Source organism: Danio rerio, chromosome 1 (genome assembly GCF_049306965.1).
Source record: "Danio rerio strain Tuebingen ecotype United States chromosome 1, GRCz12tu, whole genome shotgun sequence".
In the NCBI taxonomy this organism is placed as follows: Eukaryota; Metazoa; Chordata; class Actinopteri; order Cypriniformes; family Danionidae; genus Danio; species Danio rerio.
The window spans coordinates 25,892,985-25,910,089 of record NC_133176.1 but is presented as its reverse complement, the minus strand read 5'-3'; the positions used below and the strand labels follow the sequence as shown (position 1 = coordinate 25,910,089).

Genomic DNA, 17,105 nt, shown 5'->3' with positions numbered 1-17,105 from the left:
TGGATTGCGTCTCACTATAGTTGTTAAACATGATATTTAATAATTATTATCTCTATCTAATGACTCTTCAGTCTTTTGAATCTATTAGGTAACGTGTCTGCGTCAGTACACTGCTTCAATCTTATGTTTCACATTAGACATCGTATGATGCCAAATTAGTTGACATCGCCCAACCCTTATGTCAGGCTGATCATTGATCATTCTGCTGTCTTCATTAGTTATTAAAAACAGATTTCTTTATAGTTAAAAACAGCATCAGTGTTTCCTCTAGGATTTTTCCAGCTGTGGCGACAGGCCTTTTCTTTACACAGATCTACTTGTGGCGGTATAATTTCAATGACAAATGTCATGAGTGCAGTTTTAGAAGTCTGGATCGCCTTTATGTAATAGTCTACGAGCATGTGAATCCCAATTTCCTCTGCGCGTGCACAAAACTTCTTGCACGCCCCCTCAAATATAAGCCGCTTCAAGAGCGTGCAGATCTTCATGTGCGCTCTCAAACAAACGCTGCTGGGTGCGATTTAGTGCATTTATGTAACGAGTATGTCTCCAGCATTTATTAGATTTGCAAGGAATATTTATGAATGTCTCCAATAGACCTACAGAGTCGCATTAATGCGTTCTGAAGTAAAGTGAAACAGCTATACGTCGTGTTTGCTGGCTCCATGCATCACGCACCTGTCAGTCAGTCAGTCAGCATGTCACCTTAAAGGGTAAACAAATGACGCACAGCACTACTACGGTTATAGAAAAGTTTGCGCTATTATAATTCACTTACCCTTTAATACATTTTTGTGCGATTATTATTACCCGCTATTAAAAAAATTAAATGTTTTGAAGCAGAAGCTGTAATGTAGCCGTAGAAGGATGAATTTTGGAAGCTTTTCTCCGCCATGGAAGAATGAATGTAGCGGAGACCATGCCATATCTTTTCTGCTTTAGATACTGTTGTCCTTAAAAAAAAAAAAAAAATAATCTTCTAGTCTTTGGCGGTTTTAAAATCTTGACTTTTCCAAACCATGCAAATGGTTATTGTAACATGCCAATGGCAGAACGCCGAGTTAAGGTTAAGATTTGAATGTTTCTATTAAAAGGTTTGATTGACCTCGATCTCTCTTTCTCATTTTTTCTTTTCCTCTTTCTTTCTAATATGTGCTTTTATAGTTATTTGTTCTGTATAGATGAAGTGCTTTTATGTATTCTCGAACCAAGAGACTTTTTAAAATGATTCTTTTTGGTGTGCTATCCAGTACCACATAGACTTTCAATTTCTCTATTTTGGCCTTTCTAAATTTCTCTTCAAAGGTAATTTTTAATTGCTAAACTTAAACCAAGAAAAAAATCACTTCAAGAGGTTTTAGCTATGCATAAACCTCAGTGATCACTGAGATGTGAGCCAGAGTTCAGCTGAGTACAGACAGTTGTAAACACAGTCAAAACACTTCCAGGATTACACATCTGAAAATAAAATCCAATATGTGATGTACTAGTTAGACACTTTTGGAAATATATATGCGGTTTTTCATCATATATTATACACCAGCTTATTAGCAGTAAATAAGCTATTAAGAAGGCAAAATATAGTAAAATTGTCATTGTATATATTAAGATTTTGTTTTATTGTCCAGGTGCACCGGTTTCTGACACAGTCCAAAGACATGAGATATAGGTCAGACCCCCTAGATTTTTGTGGTTTTTCGCGATAAAAATGACTGATTTTGTGGTGGTAATTCCCAGAAATTGGCAGAGAATTTTACGATAAAAAAAAATATATATAGATAATAATAATAATAATAATATTACATATATCTTACCAAATTAGGTAGCCTACTATGTAAAGTGTGTAATCTGACACAAGTCTTAAAAATAAAGGTTCTTTATTTTAGTCTCCTGTCAAGACAAGAGCGAAAACAGATCGAAAACGTTAGGGATTAAGCCAAAAGCAGGTTGTGTAACTCTTATTTTTATGCACAAACTTACTTTTTCTCTAAGATTTCACTCACCGGAGCATTTGACATGTATCTCACATAGGAAATGTGATACCTCCCCTACCGTAAAACCTAAAACCCGGATTGCCGTAAAACTCCTCAATGGCAGGGAAGCATTTTGTCTCGTTAATTGCAGAGAAAGAGTTAAACGAAATCATTTATTAATTTCATGAACATTATAATACCAGCCATACGTGAAAAGCACAAATAATGTCCTTCAATTCGGTCATGTGCAGCGGCAATCATCCTTGAACCACTCTCTATCATTGTAAGCTGCTTGCTTTTCTGTTTATTCCATTGCTCCATTTTTAGATGTTTCCCGCGTTCTTTTGTAGTCTGAAGCGTGTCAAATGCACAAGATGCCCAATTTGCGCCACAGGATGTCTTATTGCATCTTTGCATTGACTTCACATGTAAATCACTTGCACTTCATACGCGTCTGCTTACTACACAAGCTGCAAAACATTTCCCCCAATGAGGGCACAGGTGAGACGTCATTTTTCGAGAGACACCCAAATACATCATGTGCGCTGTGTAAGCAACGTCTATAAGTCATGTAAAACAATTAAATGCAAACTGAAATAAATATATTTTGATCGTATGGTTTGGAATTTGATGTTTTATAGGAGTATTTGCTGGGTTGTGGCTGGAAGGGCATCTGCTGTGTAATAACATTTGCTGGATAAGTTGGCAATTCATTCTGCTGTGGCGACCCCTGATTAATGAAAGGACTCGAATGAATGAATGAATGTTTCACAGTGATGCATTTAAAAACGAGTGATGGAGTTAAAAATTAAGCTGATTCAATCAGAATCAATCAGAAAAGCTGCAACAACTGTTTTTATCTTTGAAATCTATATTGACATTGACTAGCTTCATTGATGGTTATCTCTACCTGTTGATCTTCTGCCAATCAGATGCATATACAAGGTTGACATCAGCATCTTCCACTTTTCACTGCGTCCTCTGTGTGAGCTGATACCACCCCCACCCAAAGTCACATTCACCGCCGTTCCGTCTGGAAGGATGTCAGGTCCATTAATCACCTGCACGAAGCCTGCAGATCTATTTGAGTGCCATTCTCCGTGCCGCTGCCACACAACGCAATCAGCTCCTCTTCCCAGAATGCAAATGTAAATGGGGGCGATGATGTATTAGCATGTGGTGGTGAAAAAAAAAGTGGGTTATTTTAGAGGCCAAACAGGAGGGCCAAAATGCAGGACTGCCAATCAGATGCATCCATTTATTTCAATTTTTCCTTAATTTCAATTTTTCTCCATTCTCATAGTGTGAGCAATCTGTCATTGAGTGGTATTGGAGAAAGGAGCCCAAGGGGGAGGTTGCACAGTTTGTTTGTGTGTGCGAGACTGATCATGGCTTTTTATCTCCTGCCTTGTTAGCCTTTGTTACTGTAGACTGACAGTGAAACCGCCTCCTTCCTTTCCTTCAGTCATTTTAATGGGACAGTTTCTACCCAATAGGCTGTGGATTTATTCTTTGCTCCAGTTCTTGATCAAATTGTGGTCATGGCCTGTTTGATGGAAAATGACAGCAGGCTCTTTAGAATGTTGTGACTTTGAAATGACGGAGTCACTCTGGATTTCTGCATTGTTTTTTTCTTAACATGTGAAGTAAAGTATACAGTTTAATGGTGAAAACATCCCTTTACAATATTAAGTGCTGACATATGATTGCTTTTTTAGTAGCAGCACTGTTTATCTTCAAATGACATTTATTTGAGTTTGAAAGAGGCTTGCCCCTTTTACAAGGATTATTTTTTTCATGTGTTAAATTGATACCGCACATGTAGCTACATAAACATTACACACTGCATCTGAAACCTGGGAAATAAAAATGTAAATAGGTTGGGATATAGACATTACTTGTACTGAAATATCTACAATAATTGTTGTGCTCACAGTCATGCCATATTAGTACCACAGCAAAATTGTTTACTGTGTTTACACTATTAAAATGGCATTTTTTTGTGCTTCCATTTCTTGTATCAGCCATACTCTCATTCTGATACTTACGTTTTCCTTTTGCTAGGCTTAATAACTCATTTATGGCTTGTTTCCCCTGAGTGGTACAGTTTGAAACCGTTTCATGTTCGTTACCACTGTCAAAACGTACCAAAAAGCGAACTGCACTGTACCATTTTTTGGGTACGCTTTCCAAAGGGTGTCTAGCACAACAAAAGGGTACAAAAAGATGGCGCCAGATTTGCAGCTGAATGCCGGGGGTTTACAGAGAAACGTCATTAGTGTGTGTACAAGCCCAGTGTATGAATACACAGCCAAGACATTACATCATAATATTATATACATATACTAACAAGCCATAGTGGACTCAAGCTCAAACAAACCTTGATGTCGTCTTGATGAACAGCCACAAAACGAAGAAGAAGAACAGAATGTGCCGTGTGTACTGTTGTTGTTTAAGAGGCTGTCCAAAAGTGCATGAGGTTTCACTTTCTTCAGAGAGCTCTCTGCGCTCAGAGACTCGCTGCGCGTCTGTATTTGAAATAACGAAATACTTGAGCTCATGATAATAATGTGTGCTTGATTATTAAAGTGATTCTGACGCGAGAGTGAAGTGCGAAAAAACAAAGGAGCAAATGATTCTTTCAGCAACCTATAACATGTACAAATTGCCATGATTAATTATTATCATCGCCTTTTGGACTGTTATGAATTCGGAGTGACTGAATTACTTTTAAACAAAATGTTAAGTTGCATGTACTGTTGAAGAATAAAAATGAGAAGTTTGTCCTGACTGCATATATTTAGAATAATTTATTAACCTAAATATGGCCTAAATGCTGTTTTGTTTGTTTTTGTTTTTGTAGTTGGTAACATTTCAGTCTCTAAGGATCTCTGTTTTCATAGATGTTTTATTTTATTATTTTTTCTTTATTTAATCGCAGACCCTACAGTGAGCTACTATTTCGCATTATCATTGATCTGCAGCTGTAATCAAATCATGTTGATATTGATAGAAAGGTTAGTTATTAACATTCATACACAAGTTTCTGGAGCGAGAATGACGTCAACTGCAACTTTCTGTCATACACAACGCCCACCAAAAAGGTATTGGTACTATTTGGCAGTGGACACGCGTGCCTGATCAAGCTTACCCGTAAAAATAACCTAGCCACTCGCATGCAAGCCCCAACCTTAGGCCTGGCTTTAGTATGATGCTTTGGTTGCTCCATACAGGTCAACATCATGGTCCTCAATTTTATTGTACTCAAAATGGGTTTTTTAACTTTTAAACATTTTTATCTTGGGCGACCCTACCAGGGTTATTTAGCCCCTGACCACATAGCTTCTATGATCACTTTTATGATCTTGCTCAAACCCCTCCACCATAATAAGCCGGTCGTTTAGGGCGCACCCTAAGAGATAGGCTGAGTAACTGTGTCACCTGAGGTGGCTCTGCATCTAGGATGCCTACCTAGAGAGGTGTTCCGAGCTTATCCCACCAGGACGAGACCCATGGGAAACCAGGACACGCTAGAGGGATTATGTTTCTCTGCTTGTCTGTGAATGCCTTAGGATCCCACACAGAAGCTAGACGATGTTTCTGGGGAGAGGAAAGTCTGGGTGTTTTCTTCTGAGACTTTTGCAGCCACAACCTGGCTCCGGATAAACAGTTGAATATGATGATGATGATAATGATGAGACATCATATTACAAATATTCCAAAATGTACATTGTTATATGAAAATATTTTGCAGAGCTTCTGGCTTTTATCTGTGATGCGTGGGACTCAGTCATGATGTCATAATTTTAAGGTTAATCTAGGTTTATGAATCATGCTCTCAGAGCATCTGCTGTCATCATGACAATGTGCAATTACAGTAGTGCTTTCTTGCTCAGGGGTCAAACTGTGTTATGGCAAAGGGTTAAAAGTGAATCTGTGATGAGGCAAGATGTAAATCCTGTACCGGTAATCCAGTTGTGAAGTGTTTTTTTACATTCAGACTCTGACAGATGTTTTACAATGGGATTGGCATGAATTTCAGCCTTGGGATTTGGCTATTTGGATTAAAATGTCAGGAATAAAGCCAACAAAAACCGACAACATGGAGTAACTCTAAATATTCAGGCTATTACTTTCATTTGATTAGATTTTTGTTCCGTTTTTGTGTAAAGATGATTTGTTTTCGCATTGTTGAAAGACATCTTTCCTCTACTGTCTTAATCTGTTGGCCTTTTACTTGAGACTGACATTGTCTCATATTTACATTTTTTTTTTCTGTTTCTGTGCAGCTGGTTGGGGGTCAGTTTGACCTGGAGATGAACTTCATCATTCAGGAGACGGAGAGCATCATCTGTATGGTGGAACTGCTGGATAAATGTGACTCCACTTGCCAGGCAGAAGTGTGGAATATGTTCACGGCCGTACTGAAGAAGAGCTTACGAAACCTTCAGGCCTGCACTGATATTGGCCTCATCCAGCTGGTGCTACAGCGCATAGACCGAGCTGAGACCATGATAGCAGGTGTGTAAAAAAGGATGAGATGTTTTCTAAATTAAACAGCAATTTAATTAATAAATTTAAATATAAATATATGTACTGCTTATTATAATGTTAGCAATATTATTTTAGAGTATTTATGAAAACTGAAATAGTTTTTAAACTTATATATTTAAAGCAGTAAAGTAGTTATCTTAATTCACCCTTAGTCAATCTTAAGTCGTAAACAGGCTGTACTGTTACTGAAACTGTACTGTCGGTTAGAGCTGTGAACCTACACTAGTCTCACAGTTCGGTAACGATTATCATGCCATCGATTCAGTTCAATTTGATATCTCGGTGCATCACGGTGCATTGACAATGCTTTCCAAACACAGTTTTATATTTTTCTACACAGCAGCATTTGTATTAAAATGTATGAATATATTTATATTTATATATTATTTGTAATACAATTTTGTCGTTTAATACAAACAGTCAGATATATAAACTAACTTTAAACAAAATGAGCATTAAGCAAATAATATAAACAAATATAAACATCCAGCTCAATTTCTGATCCTTGTCTAGTTCTCTTACACTTCTTTGATTGGTCACACCCTCAGCAAAAACGGTTGCGATTGGCACTTGCGCGCTGCGCTCTTTAGATAAGTGACACTGATAAGCGGCAGGCGGCAGTGGCGATCTCACAGCTGATGTATGATAGACACGGTGGAGAAAACTCTGCAGACACGCGCTCGTTTCTGTATCCAAACGTAATGCTGTAAAACAGCCGAGAGGAGAAGAAAAGCCACCCCAGCAGGTCAAATGGGCCACTGTGTTTGTGTGTGTGAGAAAGAGAGAGAGACAGAGCGAAAGCGAGAGAGAGAGAAAGAGAGAAATGGAGTAGGCTACTTTCATTCTCTCAATCTCAGTGAAATAGGGGCTTTTGTTGTATTTGTCAGTGAAAGACTGATCCAGCAAACACACACAGTAAAATTGTGCACAGTTTATGAGTTTTAAGTAGTTAAAGCGCTGTAAATACTCACGATCGCCTCCCTCGTGACAAAGCGCATATGAGATAAATGACGTCAGTAATAACTGGTTATGATTATTACTGAACCGATACCGAATTGTCCGTGTCTGCATCGCGGTGCACCGAAGAAACGATTAATTTTGACACCCCTACTGTCGGTTAAGAGGTTACCAAATACTACAGTCAGCCGCTCTAACAACTTGATGGAAACACTTAATTTGCATTTGTGATTTTTTTTAACTATTGTTTTTATTATCATTATTTGCAAACTTTGAAAACATTTGCTTCATGTTAGGATGGAAACCTGGCCATTCTTAGCAATTCATACAGCCTAACCGCATGAAACGAACTCTTGGAGACTCTATTTACTGTACATGATACTTGTAATGATAAAAATAAACTAATCTAAAATGCTTTAAATAATAATACTAATAAAACGAAATAAATGTAGTGATTTCAATTATATTTACATTTATTATTAATGAAAAAAATAATTTAAATAAACTGAAATTATCACCACTCTATAGTTTATCTCAGATCCTAAAAAAGTAAATAGGATACACTTTATACATTACTAGCATATAGTTTATACATTAAACAAATTCTATTCCTTATGCCTCATTCACACTAGCAACGACTTTGTAGCTGCTTGTCGCTCTGGGTGGCGACCTGCTGCAAACGCAGGTCTTTGTAAGTCTACAGCATGGAGAACACAACCAGCCTCTGTATGAGCTGAGAAAAGATCACATGAACTCTACTGGTGCATCAATTGGCTGTCGCTCAAGCAAGCTGCTCTTCATTTGCATAGACTTGAAGGATTCTCAACTTTGTCGACTCACTCGTCACACCCACCTGGTTGCCAACGGACACTGTTGCTCGCATAGATGGAGGTCGCTCACTCTGCATTGAAATGATCGTTTGTCGCTTTGTTGCTTGGAGTCGCTCATAGTGTGAATGAGGCTTAAGCCCATCCACTTTCCCATACCCCTCCATTTAAGTGCATTCATTTGAAGATGTATGGGGGTCTTGATTCTTTTTTGCTAGGAGGCGTAAGGGTGAGTTGTAGGGCCATAAAGCCCTTCAAAATGCCTTTCAAGCCTTAAAAATGAAATGATATGAGAATTTCCAATGAGAATAAGCAATCAAGGAGAACCATAAATGTAAATAAGGCATTAATAAGGATTTTTAACAAAAACAATGATCGATTTTTACAATTTATCAAAGCAACATTTTAAAAACCGTTACATTTTCTTAATGATAGTCACTTATAGTATTACAATACAATATTTTAAATTCTGATAACTTCACAAAATGGATGACTTAAGAGAACAGGCCAGTCTGATCAGAAAAGACTAGTGACAGTGAATATGCTATTTACAGCACGTCTGGGATAACGTTAGGGTTGTTTTCGTCTGGTTACATCCATGAATATGAGCACTATGTAAGTACACAGTACAGTTTTGTGCTTCTCGCAACAACATCCATCAGTCGTAACAGGGATGCCTGAGGAAACCCGGAGGCTTAAACTTGACTGCCTTCTGGAATGACTATGGCAGACGACATCTTGTTTGACGTATGAGATGAGCAGCAACATATGATGACGCATACGGGTGTTGTAGCAGTCATACAGGGAATATCTTCATCCCTACACCTTTACTGTTCTTCAAAGGAAAGGGTTATGAAATAGAACTGGCATTGGGGATAACAAATCAAGTCACCCATGTACTTTTTATAACTTTGAGCTTTAAATATTTATTAATAACATTATCAACCTTCTAAAGGACTTTTGTATTTATACTAGTGTGTGGCATGGTATCATTTTAACTATACATTGGGAGAAATAAAATCGACATGAATATTCAACATATCCACCCAGCGCTCTACACTGCATTGTAACATTTTCCTAGTGCTTAGATTATATGCGTAATTATGAGTCGTGACGCTCTCCACGAGGCTGATGAGTTTCTATCATTGCTCAGTCAGCATGTAGTTCATCCTGGCAGCACTGTCACACAGCAGAGCTCAGAGTCAGACAGGGCTAATTAGCCACAATGCTCAGTTTGGCATGCCAGAGCCTTCCAAATATAGATTTTACATTACTGTTTAAAAAAAAGTTTGAGTGTATGCAACTGTTTAAATCTCAATGTTACTGGACCATGATGAAGCCTAAATGCAACTTGATCACAGGTGCAATTCTGCCTCTTTAACAGAACAGATTTGCTTGTCCTCAATGCTTTAGCACATGTTGTAAAAGGTGTAGCACATGCAAACCATCACGAGTATAGAAGAAAACATAGCATAATAGAGTCAGTGCTTCCCACACATAGACTTTACTTGGGGGGGCCGCCCAGGTATATTAACAACCGCCCAAGTATATTTGATGAAGTGTAAACATTTAAAAAAAAAAAAAATTTATCAATATTATCATCCTTTTACACTTTTTTTATCAGTCCAAGATAACTAAGCATACGCGTTCGATTAATCAGTGGAAGATCTTCTCTTGCCCTACACATTTCAAACTGCTCATTGTGCATGTACAAGGACTGTCAACAACACTTCCTCAGACAGTTTCTCAGGCTATGCAGAGACCCAAAGAGATGTTCTTTATTTGAGCTTAAAAATGCATCCCCGTGTTTCTAAATCCCCTAAAATATCCGGGAGTTGACTTTTGCTTTTACTTTGTTGTTAATTGTATGCATTTTTACATTACTCTTTTATTAAAGACTTGGCTTCACAGCTGACAGTGCGTACAGCCTCTAGACCGAGAGAAAAAGTATTCAGTAGATTCTTTAATCTAAACAATTCATAAACTTTTCCCAGTGATGGGTTGCGGTTGGAAGGGCATCCGCTGCGTAAAAACGTGCTGGATTAGTTGGCGGTTCATTTTGCTGTGGCGACCCCAGATTAATAAAGGGACTAAGCCGAAAAGAAAATGAATAAATAAATGATTCAAAAACCTTACTATATTAGGGGGACGAAATAACATCTAAACTGGCTGCAAAATGTACATCATTAGAAATGTTTAATCAACTAATTTGCCTTATTTAAATAATCTACTCTTTTTATTTTAATTATTAAATAATCATTAATAAAAATGTAATTTAGAGTAATTGTCTCTATTTGATTGTCATAAAAATAAGAGAAATAGAGTATCTTTTTTATTTCTACAGACTTTTTTAAAACTTTGACCTATTGAAAAGAAACAGTGTATAACAGTGTCATAATAGATTGTTAAAAATATTGCTAAAAAGCACATACATTTTGTGTCAGTTTTGTGCCCTGGGTAATAAATGTGTTTCAATCTGGCTACCACCGCAAGTATATTTCAAACCTGTGGGAAGCACTGATATAATAATATAGTGTTTATAGTTGGAAGTTTTCTATAGTATAATAAAGAATGAGAGTATCGTTAGTCTGCATCTTGTATCACTTGCTGAAAGATGTTTGGTTTTGTGGTGATGCAGCTTTGAAAAAATTTTAAAGAAACCATAAAAGAAGTTGTGGTGGTTTTCACTACAAATGTCTTTGTAAATATTTTATTAGTAGTAGGTTTAACGGTGACAATGCAGTATAACATTGCTACAGTTTAAAACAGCTGATGCTCTGAATATAGGCTTCTAGCCAAAGTCCCTGGTTAGGCTACTAGGTACTTACATCAAAAAATAAATACAATGTACTTGATGTGGTCATAATGTATTGTAGAACACTTCTGGTGCTCTTGAGGTGGGATACGGGTAGCATTAGGGGCTGCTTTAGTGGTATGGGTAGGTTTTGTGGGTGGGTTAAAGTGTAAGGTGTGGTCCACAATGTTATGATAAATGTAATTAAATAAATTAATTATAGATATAATTACATGCAGGTTTTTTACCAAGCATGTAAAAACATGTATTTTACGCATTAAGTACATGGTAACAAATTATTAATTTTAATGTGAGTACATATTAGTTAAGGTCACTTGTTATAAAGTGGGACTAGGCATGGGCTGGTATAAGATTCTGACGATATGATAACCTTGCATAAAAATATCACTGTTTCACGGTTTTGTGATTACTGCTCTAAAGTATATTCTTTTTAAATGTAAAAAGTAAAAAACAAGAGTACAACGAGTAAAAAAACAAAAACTTTTTCCCCCTTTTAACGCAATACATTTGATTTTGAGAAAGTTTTATAATATTTTGGAGCAGTGAACATGTCAGGCTCTATAATTGAAATAAATCATTGACTTTTGCCATCTTTATTAGTTTCTAAAACACAGATTTATTTACAGTTTAAAATGGCATCTTTTCTGCTGGTGATACTGTCTTCCTAAAACTAGAAAAAAGTAAATAAAAAATCTTACATAAACCATAGGAACAGTATAGCAGAAAATTTTGGTGGTTTTGAAACCTTTTCCAATCCGCGTTATACCTTGAAAACAATATTGTCCCATGCCTAAGTGGGACCATAATAATTCAATATAATATTCTTTTAGAGTTTAATGTGCAACTAGAAGGTAAAAAATAACCAGTAGAGACCCATAGGACATTTATAGTTTCTATTACATCCAATACAGTTTCTAGCATAACAGGGCATAAATAGTTAGGAATACAGACTGAATTCAGTAGCTGTCTGTAAATCCAAAGTCTCCTATAAATATCACTTCAAATGTTCTGTAAAAGTCACTTCATATTACTTCAAATGTAAGCATTCATCTTTTGTTTATGTGTGTGTAAATGATACGTTTTCAGATCTGATGGTGGACATGCTTGGAGTTTTGGCCAGCTACAGCATCACAGTGAAGGAACTGAAGCTGTATTTCAGTAAGCTGAAGGGAGAACAAGGCCAATGGGTAATCGTTTTTTTCTTTCCTACTCACGAAGACATTATTGCCAAGAAATACTGTATTTTTTGAAACATGAGTTCCTTTTTAAATCGTCTGAAATGTGCTGTGACTCCAAAGCAACTTATATAACGCTACATCAAGCGAGCAAAACATGCTCAAAGGCCACACATTTAGATTTGTGCCGACTGAGAGACACGCATTCATTCGTGCAGTGCATCTCTCCATATGCCATTAGTTTTACTTTAAATACATTTTAGTCTTGATGTTTATAGTGGATGACACTATCATTTCTGTTTTCTTTTGTTTTTCTTTTCTCAGTACTGTTAAATTTAAATTGGAAAAAAGTGGGGTGTGAGAACCAAAATACATTTATTTACAATGTGTTATAAAAGCAAATATAATTTGAGGACACCGGTAGCCTTGTTTTACATAATTTCTGAATATAACTTTGATAAAATATGCACAGATAATATACTTTTTTCTTTAAACAGTTTTGATAGAATACACATGTTTCTCTTTTTTCATTGCATGCTCTGAATAAAACACTTTTTAAGCATTTTATACAGTGCATCCGGAAAGTATTCATAGCGATTGCCTTTTTTCACATTTTCCTGTTACAGCCTTATTCCAAAATGAATTAAATTAGTTTATTTTCTCAAAATTCTACACACACTACCCCATAAATACAATGTGAAAAAAAGTTTTCTTTGAAATTGTTGAAAATGTATTAAAAATGAAAACCTAAAAAATCACATGTACATAAGTATTTACAGCCTTTGCCGTGAAGCTCTAAATTGAGCTCAGATACATTCTGTTTTCTCTCATCATTCTTGATGTTTCAGCAGCTTAATTGGAGTTAAATTCAGTTGATTGGACATGATTTAAAAAAGCGTACACCTGTCTGTATAAGGTCCCAGGGTTGACAGTGCATGTCAAAGCACAAACCAAGCATGAAGACAAAGGAATTGCCTGTAGACCTCCAAGGCAGAATTGTCTCGAGGCACAAGACTGGGGAAGAATACAGAAAAGGTTCTGCTGCTCTGAAAGTTCCAATAAGCACAGTGGCCATAAGTGGAATATGTTTGGAACCACCAAGTCTCTTCCTAAAGCTGGCTAGACATCTTAGCTGAGTGATCGAGGGAGAAGTGCCTTAGTCAGGGGGGTGATCAATAACCTGATGGTCACTCTGTCTGCCTGTATGATAGAGTGGCCAGAGGGAAGCCACTTCCCACCTGGAATTTGCCAAAAGGCATCTGAAGGACTCTAATACCATTAGAAACAAAATTCTCTGGTCTGATGAGACTACATGTTTAACTCCTAGGAGTGAATGCCAGGCGTTGCATTTTAGAAAACCAGGCACTGCTCATCACCAGGCTAATACCATCCCTACAGTGAAGCATGGTGGTGGCAGCATCATGCTGTGGGGATGTTTTTCAGCTGCAGGAACTGGAAGACTAGTCAGGATGAAGAGCAAGATGAATGCAGCAACGTACAGAAACATCCTGAATGAAAACCTGCTTCAGAGTGCTCTTGACCTTAGACTGGGGCGATGGTTCATCTTCCAGCAAGACAATGACCCAAAGCACACCGCCAAAATATCAATGGAGTGGCTTCACAATAACTCAGTGAATGTCCTTGAGTGGCCCAGCCAGAGCCCAGTACTAAATCCTATTAAACATCTTTGGAGGGATCTGAAAAAGGCTGTTCACCGTCACTTCCCATCCAACCTGATTGAGAGCTTGAGAGGCACTGCAAAGAGAAATGAGCAAAAATTCCCAAAGACAGGTTCATAAAGACTTGAGGCTGTAATTGCTGCCAAAGGTGCATCAACAAAGTATTGAGCATAGCTGTGAATACTTCTGTACATGTGATTTTTCAGATTTCTTTTGTTTTTTAATAAATTTAAAACCATTTATAAAAATCTTTTTTTTATTTTATTTTTATACAATGTCTGTATGTTATTTCGAGGAAATAAATGAATTTAATCTATTTTGAAATAAGGCTGTAACATAAAAAATGTGGAAAAGTGAAGCGCTATGAATACTTTACGGATCCAATGTATATAAGAAACATTGCACAACATTTTATTTAATGTTTCTTGTTTTATTCTAAGAGTTTCTTTAGACTTTTGTCCTTAGGCAAGGCAGATGTTGAAACAGTACAAAGACGTTTGACAGATTATCTTGTTTTTCTGAGGCAGTGTTGTTGATCAGAGCATGCAATAAACACCTGAGGAGCAATAGGAGTTCACACATCCATGTGTCTGTATCATGTAACCTAAAGGCAGGAACTTTTTTTTAAGCAACTTTCTTGTCTGATGTACACATTATTAGAGCAGCAAATACAGTTGAAGACAAAATTATTAGCCCTACTGTAAAATTAATGTTTAACAGAGCATGGACATTTTTGATAGGATTTTATATAAACTTTTCTCCTGAAGAAAATTTTATTTCTTTATTTGTAATTTATTTTTATTGTTTTATTTGTTTAAATTGTTTTGCCAAATAGTTAAACCTTTAAATAGCACTTTCAAGTGTTAGTTCAACCAAAAACTGATGCTTGTGTTATTCCTAGTCCCTGAGACTTTTATTAATAACATAATTGTAATTTTTAAACTAACTAACTCCATAAGCTAAAATTTAATAACTTGTAAAATAACTAGATAAATAGTATATACTGTCATCATAGCAAAGACAAACAAGCAAAATAAGTTTGTCATTAGACATTAGTAGGGCTGTAACGAATTATGGTTGATCTGTGATTCATATGGATCACAACCCACAGTTTGGAACACATGAATATGAATGAATAAATTTGAATTGAATGAATAAATTAATAAAAATGAATAAAATGAATAAAATTTTACTTGTAGACAAATCCTAAATTTGTTACTATCGCCAAGAGATTGCCTCTTGCGTCATTCAAATCACATGTATGAAAGTGTTTAGGCTTACCTGTAAAATATAATGATGACGGAAGAAGTCGTGATAGGTTATATGGGATGTGGAGGGTTTCTTTGGTGTTTTCAATCATTACATGTTTAGCTTGCATTTATGCATTCAGTGTAAGCTGCACGATTAATCATTAAAAGATCAAGATCTCAACAGCCACGTAACAAATTATAAATGATGGTGATTTGCATATGTTTATTAATCCTTCGAACAACTGCATTCTGTGTTTGAAAAACACAAAAATCAAGAAAGATTTAGTTTTTAGGCTTTTGAGTTAGTTATGAAGTTACAAACAGTCAAATAACACAAAAGTATTGGGATAACAGTGAATTAGTTTACATAAAGTACGGTGGATGGGAAGTGCAAAACAACATTACAAAGTGTGAAACACTTTTACAAAGCTTGAGACAAATTTACATTTTGAAAAACATTTTTACCTATCATCAGACACAATTACATAGGAAAAACAATTTTATCAAGGACGAAACAAATTTACATTTTAGAAAAAAAATAACAAGACGCAAAACACTTTTACAAGTCCCGAAACAAATTTACAATTACAGATTCCTTACGGAAAGGAAATGTACCACATACCGGAAGTGACGTGGAATGTACCACACCGGGTTTGACTCAGAATGTAACACACACACAGTTCGTGTGTGACTTTGTAGACAGGTTTCAACGAGTCTACAACTATAAAAATCATGGTTTGACCAAATGGGATAAAACGAATTAGAGCTATTCTGAGAAAATATCAGTGTGAGAGTACAGTATGTAGAAACATGTAAATGCAAGTTCATGGAAACAATCAAAGCACGGCATATTTCTAGGCTCTGGATTTTCTAGGAATATTTATGATTGTCTTCAGTAGACCTATAGAACGATATTGATGCATCCTGAAGTAAAGTGAAACGGCTATACACTCCAGCAAGATAAAGTCATTGTATGCAGAACCACAGACCTTTATCTATAAATAAAGTATAATTATGGAAACTGTGTTCATCATAACTGAAAGCTACGTCTTGTTTGTCGGTCTCGTGTATCACACACCTGTCAGCCAGTCAGTATGTCACCTTCAAGGGTTAAACAAATAACTCACAGCACTACTACAATTACAGAAAGGTTTGCTCTGCTATAATTCACATACCTTTTAATGTGTTTTGGTGCCATTATAACCTGCTAATAAAAAACAAAACAAAAAACTGAATGTTTTGAATGAAGCTGTATTGTAGCCGTGGCGGGAATGAATTTTGGTAAGGCGCCCTGCCATAAAAAACTGAATGTAGCGGAAACCATGTCTTTTGTTAGGAAATGTGTTTAGCTCAGTAAATTCAGAAATCAAATTTTATTTGACACACCATGAGTAGATTTTAAGCTAAATGATATGTGCCTATGTTATCTGAATACAGTTGAAATATCTTTTATATGTAGTATGTGTACAGGACAATACTGAAACATCAAGCTATAACAAGCATTTATTCTTGCGACTATCCGTGCCATTTTTCTTTTTTCTTTGTTCAAGGTGTCTAAAAACAGCTTTTTTTCTCCCTCTCTCTATCTATTAGCCACCTCACGCTGTCAAGCTGCTGTCTGTGTTGAAGTCCATGGCTCAAAGAAATGGCCCAGATTCCTTTTTCAGCTTCCCAGGGAAGAGTGCTGCGGTAAGACCCTGACCCAAACATCAGTCTGACTGCGCTGGCTTTAAGTCTTTGTAAACTGTGAACATATTTATTGTTGTTTTTCAGCAAAGGGAACTTTTGTGTTCCCCATAGTGATTTGAACTATACATGCCAGAATTCCTTGTCCTCTGCTAAGTTGTTTAACTTCCTCTCTATAATAACCTTATT

At 36.4% G+C, this 17,105-nt stretch overlaps 1 protein-coding gene across 8 annotated transcripts in view; it reads left to right on the top strand.

Annotated features, from left to right (window-relative positions):
* The window catches only part of lrba (LPS-responsive vesicle trafficking, beach and anchor containing), a 431,164-nt gene that overhangs the window by 58,766 nt on the left and 355,293 nt on the right, over positions 1-17,105 (top strand). For all 8 annotated transcript variants that reach the window (XM_073951393.1, XM_073951386.1, XM_068221229.2 and 5 more), the window contains exons 2-4: positions 6,263-6,494; positions 12,213-12,313; positions 16,824-16,919. In XM_073951393.1, the coding sequence (XP_073807494.1) occupies positions 6,263-6,494; positions 12,213-12,313; positions 16,824-16,919 (429 nt within the window). The remainder of the gene's footprint in view (positions 1-6,262; positions 6,495-12,212; positions 12,314-16,823; positions 16,920-17,105) is intronic.